Source organism: Trematomus bernacchii, unplaced genomic scaffold (assembly GCF_902827165.1).
Source record: "Trematomus bernacchii unplaced genomic scaffold, fTreBer1.1, whole genome shotgun sequence".
Taxonomy (NCBI): domain Eukaryota; kingdom Metazoa; phylum Chordata; class Actinopteri; order Perciformes; family Nototheniidae; genus Trematomus; species Trematomus bernacchii.
This window is the reverse complement of record NW_022987784.1, coordinates 1,604,106-1,616,535: the sequence shown is the minus strand read 5'-3', so window position 1 is coordinate 1,616,535 and position 12,430 is coordinate 1,604,106. Positions and strand designations below refer to the sequence as shown.

The 12,430-nt window shown below is 37.9% G+C and overlaps 1 protein-coding gene across 1 annotated transcript; it reads right to left on the bottom strand.

The window, feature by feature from the left end:
* Positions 1-468: 468 nt before the first annotated feature.
* Positions 469-9,126, bottom strand: LOC117497445 (overexpressed in colon carcinoma 1 protein). The gene is made up of 5 exons (XM_034149430.1): positions 8,815-9,126; positions 5,610-5,634; positions 4,537-4,572; positions 4,057-4,136; positions 469-2,669 (listed from the first exon to the last, which is right to left on the bottom strand). Exons 1-4 carry the CDS (start codon positions 8,855-8,857, stop codon positions 4,061-4,063), a joined length of 180 nt encoding a protein of 59 aa, XP_034005321.1. The 5' UTR covers positions 8,858-9,126; the 3' UTR covers positions 469-2,669; positions 4,057-4,060.
* Between the last annotated feature and the right edge of the window lie 3,304 nt (positions 9,127-12,430).

The window sequence follows — 12,430 nt, the reverse complement described above, 5'->3', positions numbered from 1 at the left end:
AATAAATCCATCATACAAAAGAGGAACAACCATAAAGGGCACAGAGAAGATGATAAAAGAGGGAGAGACAGGCAGCACAACATGTTATAAAAGCCAAAAGCCTCTGGTAGGAAAAATGAGGCAGCAGCAGAGAGGAAATGTAGACATAAAGGAAAAAGGACACCAAAAATGTACTCTCTGGCCCGGTTCTACATTAACTTGGTGCTGTGGTGTTGTAGGCATACTGTAGCTATTTATATAATATGCTGTGAACTACACTGTGCATTAAGCAGCTCTTTGTATCTGCAGTATATAATGTCTCACCATACTGTAAACAGTGAAAACACTGCGAAATTCAAGCAAAAAAAAGGCTTACAATTAAAATGCACTACATAAAATCCCTTGGTATTATGTGGCGACACAGCTCCGCAGCTAGTGGGCGTCATTCTGACAAAAACTGACACGAACAGTAAACAGTAAGCTGGTGTTCTGGCATGGTGAAATAATAAGTCCCTATTTTTTTATGTTAGTCCAGGCAGTCAAGGCTCCAAGCACAGGCAATTAAAACGTTTTGTATAACACAGAGAGAACATCTCTTGAATCTCTATGGTCATGGTGAGTGGAGGAGGTTGTACATTCATTAGAAAGCAGAGATGTCAAGAGTCCGGTTGACAAATTACCTTGGCCCCAAATGCCCACCCAGCTGTAATGTGTTTTATGTGGACACTATGCTGGATATATTCTATAAGTGTCTTATTGTTGATCCCCCCCCCCCAATACAACAACATTGAATTCATCCTACTAAATATAGGCAATCTTTAGTCGAAGCCTGATATAGCTTCTTCCTCCATACCTCGGTCCTCCATTGTTGTTTGGAAACAGAATGAGTCACAGCGTATTGAATGGTGACATGTTCCTTCATTGTGATGAACATTGGCAATATTTTCAGTCCCACATACACTGTACTGCTGCCGAAAATAATCCCCAAATGTGTATTATTTTGAAGCCAGTATAGCCACCAAAATGCACTATTCACTGCTGTTAAAGTAACATTTGCTAAAAAACTAGCGCAGGTGTTTTAGGACATAACTGAGCCTATGTAAAAAATGAAATTGTGTTTGTGAGATGTTTTAGGACATTTTCATTTTCAGTAGGATACAAAGACCTTGGTGATGAGATGGACTCTTACATTGTTGAGCTTGAAGGTTAATTATTGGCTTTTGAAGTAGCAGTTTGATTATTATATATGTCAATTGAAACCTACCTGCTATTATGTGACCACAACTTCATACTTATCTCAATGACAACCAAACTACTCTTTCAGCTACTGAAGGCCGCAAGATTAATTTGTTTGAGTCTTTTCATTGGATTTGGTGACAATAAAAAAAGAAATACAGCACAGTACCAGCTTTGTCCTTCAAGGATTATACACAGACGAATAATATTCACATATTGTGTGATAAATGACGTATAAAATAGATTGCAATAAATCACTTACAATGATCCAATGTAGATAAACTGTAAGAAGAAATTACTGAGACGTTTCCTTTTTCACAACTTTTGTGCCTCTGAACATAATTTAATAACATGTTTTTCTCCTACTCACTGGATCATACGTTATGTTGTGAGATGATAGGAAACTGTGTAACTATTCTGCTTATGATAAATATTGTAAGAGCTGTGTGAAGAATCTGAGCTCTTCAGCGGAAACATGAAGATATTGCAGAACGAGAGAGAACGCAAGAGAGTTTGACCCACACACACACACACACACACACACACACACACACACACACACACACACACACACACACACACACACACACACACTCTCTTTTTATATATTTTGGATAACTTAATAACATGTTTTTCTCATTCCACTATTGAACAGTATGATACTTGATGCTTGTACACCTCACATTCATACTGATAAAGCATAATAAAATTGAATGTGAGAGTGAGTAGAGAGTAGTGAGTCATATGCCGATGTTACATAATCAGTCTGGGGAAGAAGTCAAGTGATGACCGCAGGTACGACCTTGTGACGCACCCAGGACATAAGGGGGGATTGAGTGAATACATTCAAATTTAACTTAAGCATTTAGAATCAGAATAATAATCAGCTAAATCAGTTTTCCAGACTCCTGTTGCCTCAGGTCCCTGATTGAAATCAATGCTATTTATTTTCTGTGACGTAGTAGCAGGAATGTGTCTCGTACTCTCTGTTCACACAATGAATCATTGATGGCTAGAGACGTTACTGAGAAGTGGTTATTATTGCAGAGGGCTTTCGGTATGTGTGTGTGTCTCAGACAGTTAGTGAGTGTAGTCCCCCGTCTCCTCCTGAGAAAGAAAGAGAAAGTTCCAGTGATGTGACCGAGGAGCCAAGACGGCTGTCACAAATCCCGTTGAGTGGGTGCTTGTCCGTTTCAATGTACATCTTTTTATTCACAAACTGAAGGGTGATGATGGATGGCGTATGTACACTTTCACTGTTCATCTCGGTGTCGCTGTGCACCCCATGACCCCATGAAGCAGCGTCCTCAGATACCGGGAAAGCTGTCCACATATTCGCTTAATGACAGTGTTAAAGCCTGAACACTCAGTGCGTGAGGAGTCTGAGCAGGAGCACTTACATGCTCTCTGCTTGTAAGGTAAGTGTTTCTCTGGGAGGATGAAAATGCACGATCCTGTCGAGACAAAGAAGAGTAATTTGCTTTGATGTGAGTCTTTGTACCAGCTTCAATTTATGAGACAGAAGTCAAGAGAGCAAGTGGTGTTAAAAGCTGGAAACACAGTCTTGTTTCTTTTGAACACCTATGTTTGTTCCCTTTGGGATCTGCAATTCACAAATGTGCAATGGTGGAAAGTAAGTCAATTTACTCAAGTATTGTAATTTTCTTGACATATTTGTACTTTACTTGAGTATTTCCATTTAATGCTACTTTATACTTCTACATTTCAGAGGCAAATATTGTACTTTTTATTCCATTATATGTATTTTAACACTCAGAGTCACTAGTTACTTTGAACATATAAAGACATGAAAGGCTAACATGGTATAATAAAGTACGGTACTACTAATCTACAGTATTTCAAGTATAAATATTAAAATGCTCCTACATGTTTGAAAACAGGATAACATAATAGCCATAATAATATAATACTGTGAAAAGATCCATTCTTCCATCACTGCAACGGTGGGAGTGAGACTTAATCAGTGATATTTATCGGACAATTGTTTGACAAGTTTCTTGTTCTTGTAATTCTGTCTCATTGTCAAAACTGTGCTCAAAAAAACCCCACGCACTCCACAGCAGCTTGAACTGGGAGACCTCAGTGAACAAAGAGCACGGACTTGCTGTGCCTGAGGACACGAAAAAACGAATCAATTCATTATCATGTTTAACCTCGATGAGCACAAGGACAAACATGAGAGGACCAAAACATAGAATGAACAGGGAGAGCCTTCAGGCCTGCAAAATATATCAGCAAGGTTCCAGGTGTTTTTATAAAACTGATAACCTTACAAAACATAATGCTAGTTTTTATATTGGTTCATAGCTCCAGACTGAGAGAACGAATAATGCTTTTGTAAGCAGTAACATGCAAAGGAATAGCAAGGCACACATGAAGGCACATACTAACCCTAACCCTAAGCTAAAATAGGTGGAATAAAATAATTGATAAAAAAAGATGGACTTTTATTAATCCCTCGTGGGGAAATTGTTTCTCTGCATTTGACCCATCCTAGTGTTAGGAGCAGTGTGCTGCCATTTTGAACGGCGCACGGGGAAAACTACTTTGTCATGGTCAAAATACAGGTTGTGAACTATATTCATCTTCACACCTTTCAGTATCTGAACTGTATAAGTAAAGGGAAAGCTTCTCATTGGGATTCAGTCAGAATAAAGGTCAAATATTCCAAAAATAGTTTAGGCAGAGAGGCCTGTGGTTTCATCGGGAGGGGGCTCACTACAGGGATTATTTCTCTCTACGCTCTGAGCTGCTTCACTACAAGATGCTCATTAATTTTCATGAATATAAAGAGAATAGTACATTGCTATGGCTGTTTACCTTTTCATGGGGTCTTTGACTGGCTGGCGGCCACATCGGCCATTTCTGCTGGTATACCTACGTAAACGCCACCATAGTTCCTGAGAACAGAGGAGAAGAATGTAGCATTTAAAAGACAAAGGGATTGAGTTAGTGGTGGTTCTAAATTCAATACAGTTTCTCCTTTTAGCAATGCATTAGCTCTTTGAAGCTTTCTAACTGTTCTTGGAGGAAACCACACCTGTTTAAAAACAATCACATTACGCTTTCCGTGATGTTGTCAGGCATTGATGAAGAGTGCATGGATTTTGTTTGTCTGATTTTTTCCTCTTGATATAAAAAGTGACATTGATGATGATTAAAAATAGGAGTTGTAATCGTATTCTCACTGTACAAATGTATTTATATGGTTAAAATGCACCCAACCGCAACCTCAAAAGCCTGAAAGAGGAGTAAGACATTTGGAGGAAATTTTGAATTTTGATCAAATTAGCACAATACCTTCTTTTCTCATCGTCTACCGGGAGATCTTCTGTCCTGATTGAGAGAAGAAGCACAGGTCAGGTCAGCTCTTTTGGGGGCACAGATTACATAAAAGCAAGCAAACACACACACACACACACACACACACACACACACACACACACACACACACACACACACACACACACACACACACACACACAAGCATTGAGAACTGAGCTGAGAGAGTGCATTGGCTCAGTTGCAGAATATTGGATGTATTTTTTGGGGGGGAATTCTGCTTATTCTCATCTGACAGTTCAGCACAACTGAATTGACAACTTTAGTTTCATCCAACTTCCAAGAACCTCCCCAGCTTGAGAAAATACTTAATATAAAAAAAGATAATCAATTTGCGGATGTATTATTATCACCTGTTCACATACAGGTCAAGGGTGTGTCTTTGTGTCTCTGTGTTTGTGTGTGTGTGAGTAATATAACAAAGTACAGTCCTAGGAAGCTGTGATTAGCTTCAGTGAGTCAGTGTTGTGCTGCTGTCAGCTCTCATGGGTCCTGTGCTGGCTGCTCAGATGGTTATCAAGGAGTGCACACACACACACACACACACACACACACACACACACACACACACACACACACACACATACACATACACATACACATACACACACAACCAAACAAACACACACACAGATTCCAGGAAATGCTTTGGACATGCTGCCCCTCCCAAAGCTTTGATAAATGATAACTTTTTAAGGACAAACTGTATGACCATGAAACCCAGCGGGGACCTGGTTGTATGGTTGAGTATCTTTGCTTTTCTCTTATTGACAAGTGAGGTCTTTGTTTTTCGGTCAACTATGTATGACTACAAGCTTTCATTCGGCTCGTAAACAGTATCCAAACAACTAACACTCTCACAGAAACAAAAAATATATTTTCCAAGTCGGATTTTAGACACCTTGTTCTAGACACCGTGTTCACCTTGGATGATATAGTTATTTTCTTCATGCATTCTTCAAGTAATGCTTTGAAGAGCTGAAATAATACATTAATATAATACATTTGACTAATATGACTAATGTACTTACACATCTTTTGACACGTCTGCTGGCCCTGAAAACAGATGAAAAGACCAATCAATTTTATGAGAATTATCTAAGGATGTATGTGATCATACTAATAAATGCCTTCATTCAACAACCATAGGATGTGAATCATAGACTTTTATGAATAAACAAAGACATATTAAGAGTGGTAATTTTATAATACATCACATTTCAAAAGAAAACTTATCTAACAGCAGTCTTGTGAGGTGTTGAGTTATCGTAAAGCAAATCAGAATGACCTTAAATACATTTAAAAAGCCTACATTTCTGTTCAGGTTTCTATTAATACGAGAGTACATGTCAAGGTGTTTGCAGATCGCACTTGAAGTTTGCAGTATACAAAATAGAGTCACATATCATATCACTTTGATCCACACAGTCATCAAACCTTTTAGTTTGTTTCCAGTATAATTACACATAACCAAAGCACAAACATAAATGTTTTAATGATTTTTGTGGTTTTCAGTATACAGAAACACTTTCAACAAACATTTCACAACTTGTCTCTGAGGACATGTTATAAATGGATAAAAGGCATGCAGTTTGAATGCCTCTAATTCCAAATTACAACAGCTCATCCCAATGCTGTTTGACACGTCCAACAACAGCTCATTCTTTGCTGAAACATATGCAGTCCACTAAGCAGGATTTGAATCAAAATGAGATCACAGTGCATTCAGTAGGAGGATAATCATCCTGCCTGTACAGTATCACAATGACAACAGCGGAGGAACAACCCCCTCAATAATACCCTTTATTGGGTTTTTAATGCCATTTTGTTTTAATGTAGACATGTACCTTCAAAAAGAACACTCCACGTGTAAGATGTCAGGGCGGAAAGAGTGGAACATTTAAATTACTCAGACAGTCAGTAAATGTCATCCTTGTTAAAGGAAAGGAGGGCTTTTTCACAGTAAATGTTTAAGTCAGCTGACATGACACAGGGCCTATTCAGTAGCCTGACAAAAGCTCATTCATACCCACATCTGGGTGCATAAGACTAGGGATGAGCAATGTGATATAGAGGCGGCCATTTGAGCTTGGTAAGTTTTGAATTGAAACATTCTAGTATGACTTGAAAGCTTGGAAGCTTACAACTTAGAATAATCATATTTGACTTTAACCTTACTATTTAGGATTTAAAAGGCTTTTTTATTTGAGTGTTCTCATTTTCACGTATTAACATTGTATTAATGAGTGAGAGAAAGAGTGTTGTGACATGCAACAAAGGTTTAAAAAGTGGAAGCAAACACGGGATATTGCGGTTAAATGGCATATGGTGCAACCACTCGGCTAAAAACACGCTCAAGGGAATTCTTCACCTTTTTAACATTTACTGTCTAAGCAATATTAAATCAGAAAAACTGGGTAATAACACCTTACATTCTAGTCTTACATAGATATAATGATTTTTAAATGCTTTCAAATGTACAGTAATTGTTAACGATTATAACATGTCCGATTAAGTCATGTATTATTTAATATAAATACAAAATGTTATTTATATTGTTATCCAATATTATTCACACATACTGTAGGAAGACTTTTAGCTTTTAAAAAAATGCCTCAATTTTGCCTCATCTACATCATAATTAGTGTTAAAGGTTTAGTTACTTTTAGAGACAAATGTGAGGTTAATAGCAATGAAACACTTAAAGGTGGGGTAGGTAATTTGAGAAACCAGCTTGAGTGCGCTAGAATGTGAAAATACACAGCCGGAAAAAATCTGCCACTTCCTTAAAGAGCCCCTCCTCCAACACACACGAACGCAAACATGACCAATGAGGGCACGAGATAAGTTTGTGCACAGATGGAAGGCTGACAGGCAGGTAGGCCATCCAGTTATTTTAGCCGGGCCGGCTAAAATGATTGGTCGTGCTTTTTACAGCGCCACGGCTTCCACAGATGACATTTTTTTATGTATTTATTGTCAAAGCATTTAATATATTCATTGCTATCGGGATGTTAAGAGCATTCCATGGAATATAACAAAAAGTGTTTCTGAAATAAATTACATACCCCACCTTTAAACATAAAACATAGATGAGTTGTGACATTTTCCTTTTATTGAATATTGTATCTTAACTACAGAAAATAACAGTGTGGGGAAACAATGTCCTTTGATTCTGGCCTGATGTCAACTGGCATTGACATATAAGTGCAACCATAAGTCAAAGTGACAGGATGTCACACGTTCTTGACATTGTGTCGACCGCTGACCCCTAAGAAGAAACGGAAAAAGACCAGCTGTACACAACTGACCACAGCTGGTGGATTCATGGACAAACAAGCCACACACACAACAAACTCAGACACCTTCTCGGGTGTTGTTTACAGAAATTGTAACCTGAAAGTAGATGTATGTAAAGGAAAAAAACAACAACCCTGGATCACATTTCCCAGTAGCTGGCTGTGGCTCTGCTAACGTGCCTGGCAAGCACTAATTACGTACCTGCAAGCAAACACACCCATTACACCAGCATGAACAGACACCCTACTGCTTTTAATGGCCTTTGGTGGTGAGGTAATCCTGCAGATACTTAAATCTAATTTTTGCCCCAATTTGACCATGGTCCCTAGAGATTTGTACAGTATAATTTAAAACAGGTATTGTATTAGGATGAATCAACAGAGAGAGATGTGTGTTATTCGAGGACAAGTCATCCAGGCTTTATAAAAGAAACCTGCTCAATGGTCAAAGGCACTAAAGCTGCTTGTCTTTCATACTGTAAATCCATGGAAACAAGGACAAACATACCAGAGAAAGAAACACGATAAAAAAAAATAAGTGAGAAAAACATATTAAAACCTGTTAGCTATGGAGGACATCCTTTGTGTGAATATAGACGTTAACATTATAATAACAGTATAGGGTCATAACCAATATCAAAGCAGGACATTCCTGAGGCTACTTCTCTGTTGTTCTGTCAATGGCTTTTTAAAAATACATATTTGTCATGATGAGACACACACATACATGATGATGCAAAGGTTGTCGATTTTTTATGAATGAAATCAAGGCATTGAGAGCCACACACAGACATGGGCATCTCAAGACAAGGGTAACCCCCACACACTTCATTTACATTCACAACACTCTCTCTCCTTGGTGCAGATACAGTGACAACTCTCCCTCACACTCTCCCTCGTTTTCATACAAACACACATATTCCCTAAAAACACTCACCCCCTCCTGCCGTGTTGGTGCCTGAGGAATTGCCACAACCCATTTTGCATCGATGCCACGGTCCAACAATGCGTAGACGCTTAAGAAGAAGAAGAAGAACGAAAGAAGGGAACCCCAAAACACATTGGGGAGAGGGGGGAGAAAGTGAAAGAAGGTCAGAGAAATGTCTCCCACTGACTGTAACACAGGGATCTCCTATGGTCGTATCCCCTTCCTCTCTTTTCAGTCTTGTGCCTATCCTCTCTGCAAACCAATGGAGAGCTGAGAGTGAAGTGAAAGCATGGAGAGAGAGCCTTTTATACACACACACATACAGTATACACACACACTAGAAGAGAGGATGAGAGAGAGGGGAGAGAGGGGAGAGAAAGATGCTATGCCCTCACATGATTTGCTATTTTCCTCCACCCTGACAAGGTTGCCCGGGAAACCGGGGGAAAGTAGGCGGAGGGTGGGGAGACACTCAACCAATAGCAAGCTTCCTTTTTTTGATATAAAGGTATAGGGGGAAATGAAATACATTTAAGGGACATTAATATTTTTGGCCTGTGTTTGTTTGTTTGTGTTTGTGTGTATGTGTGTGTGGGACATCTTGCAAAATCCTACATACCTTCAAAACATATAGGATCTTTATTCATGCTTTTCACAAACACAGAAACAACGGCTCACTTTTTTGAGCAATTATAGATAGCAAGGAGCTGAAAAACCCTCTGTCTGTAATTTAACCACGAGGGTCAGTTAAAAAGACCCCAACCAATATAAACTCAATCTCTTCTTCAATCGAGCCATTGTTTGCTCTTACAGGAAGAGGGGGGTCATATGAATGGAGTTTAGACGACAGGATGCATTGCATTATCACAACGCTGCAGGGGAAACAATTCTCACACTCAGTCAGTGGTCTTATGATGTTAGGTGTGGCTGAGTCAAGATGTTTACATTGAAAAAAACATGCTTTTTCTCTTTCAAAGCCTTCAAACAAAAAAAAATCTGAGTTACCATGTAAACCCTATTAAATTGTTCTCTCATAAAAGTCTGCGCAACAGTAGACATAGCAACAGGAAAAGCATTTTCTAAAGGAAAGTAATTTTTTTCACAGTATCAGATTAGACAATGTTTAACCTACCTTAAGGGACACTTATTAACTTTCTGGCAGAGAGTTGAATGAGTAGATTAATAAACCTAACGCAACAGTAGCAGTCAGTTAGCTTAGTTTAGCACAAAGACTGGAAACAGGGGGATACAGACCCAATAAAGCCCTGCCCACCAGCTCCTCTAAATCACACATTATCTGTCACCTTATGTTTAATTTGTACAGAAAACAAAACCTAAATCTTACTATTTTACCAGAGGTTATGTGCAAGGCACAATGAGCAGAATGTAAACAACTGTAAAAAATAAATGTTGGCATATTTCAAGTGGATGGATAAGCACAGAAGTTACCCCATAAGATGAATCCTACAAACTTTGATGACTTTACTATGAGTTTCACATTCAGTCTTTAACGACAACAGGTTTCTACTTTTCTACATAGAGTAGCCTAAGTGTAGGCCTACAGTAATTGACTTACATAATGTTCAGTACTGTCCCACACATAGACTGTATATGGGTCCAGTCACAAGATGTTCACCCTAACAATTCTTTGAAAGTGTGTTTCCCTGGTCAGCTGAATCCCTGTTTTGTTTCAGAGTTAGTTCCACTGATGTTAAGCATATCTTTTTATAGGCCAGACTTAGCCGAGCCAGCACACAATTAATTATAAGTCAGTACTGACAGGGCTTATCTAAATTAGAGCCAGAACTTACCCAATTAAAAAACACAAGCCCATTGGGGAGGAAAGAATGTTCTCCTGCTCAGGCTGCCTAGGAGCTTGATGATGAGGGACAATGCTTGTCACGGCTTGCCTATTATTGAGACACATAACAACAAGACATGACAATCCTAAAAAGTCAAATAAACCTAAAATGTCTTGGATCAAGTCAAATAAATTAGACAACTGCAAAGTTATGTCCCTGACAACAGGCTATTGTTGTTCTCATAATAGACCAGATAACATTGGAAACCAATGAAGTTATATAGTTCAGTTCTGAGATTTTTTCATTTAATTTGATTCAATTCTCATAATCAGTAGAACACATAACCACATTTGTATTGGAGTAGCGACTATGATATGATCAGCTTTGCTCGTCCAAGTTATGTAACAAATAGCTAAAGGTAAACCATTTTTTGGGGGAAAAATATATGTGGCAACCTCAACTTTTCTACTAAAGTGCCGGTTAAAAATGTTGGGCAAAAATATAATTGTAACAACATACTTACCCATATTCATAGTATTCATTCCCCATACACGTATTACTTGTGTGTCAACAAACAATATGAATTATTCTTTACACCAAAACGTATTGATACCATTTAATATCAATGAAAAGTCAATAGAAAATAAATCACGTAAAAGTCAGTGCTATGAACTGGATGTGAACTAAAATCCAGCCTTAACAGCCAAATCACTAAAACAGCATGCTTTATGCAACCATTTAAGAAGCTGTTGACTGTATATTAATACAACAAATACTAAATACACTGTAATTTAATTATTAAACAGGAGAACATGCCATCTCATACTGAAATGTTATGAATCATATATTTAAATCCATGCCTAACATCAGTTTTTTTCTTGTCGAGTTAAGGTTTTTGGAAGCATTGGAGGTGAGTGTAATGTAACCATGGGTTCTTACAGGGCGCTCTTTATGGTGGCAGGTACGAATTAGATGAAATGACATGAACGTAAAAGAGGAGGCATGACATTTAAAAACACAGTCTGTCAGAATATCTGACATTTCGAGAGGAAACTGCTTATTTTATCATCCAGCAAGGGATCAGTCAAGGAAGGGATTTTTCCCCCGGATGTGAGCAGCCTCTGCAGGAAGGGTGACGTAATTAGAGAGCCAGTAGCTTTCAGTTTATTCAGTACATTACGTGCTCTGCCTTCAATAGACAAATCAAGACAAGAGGTTTTTGATAAATCCATTGCTCATTGTTAAAATAACAACGTTATTATTCAACCTTTTGTTAAGAAAAGTTATCAAGACACATAATAATCTACACAATAGGCTTGTCTTTTGAAAGAGTCTCATTCTCAAGTGACAATATGTCATTTTTCTATCATTAAAGATTTGATTCAATTAATTTGCAGACACATCTCACTTAATTTAATTGCACTATACAGTACTCGAGAATACCCATTTGATATACTTAATGCTTGTATTAGTCAACATTTGAAAATGATTTTTATATGTGTGCTCGTACTGTATAATTTACTCTAAACTTTTCAACTGTATATTAAAATATATTATTAGTATTAAAAATACAACAATATAATATATAAAAAATATAAAGAAAGGGGCCAGTCTGCAATTTTACTTTTGATACTATAAGTACATTTTACTGCTGATATTTCTTTATATTCAATTTACATTTTGACTTGCAATGGAGTGTTTAGATTGGAAATGTAATAGCAGAGTATTATTTTATAGTTAACACATCAGTAAAGATATGTAGTTTCACACCACTGTAGGAATAGAGAGGTCCCACTCTTTGGAACCTTTGGTCAACCATTAAC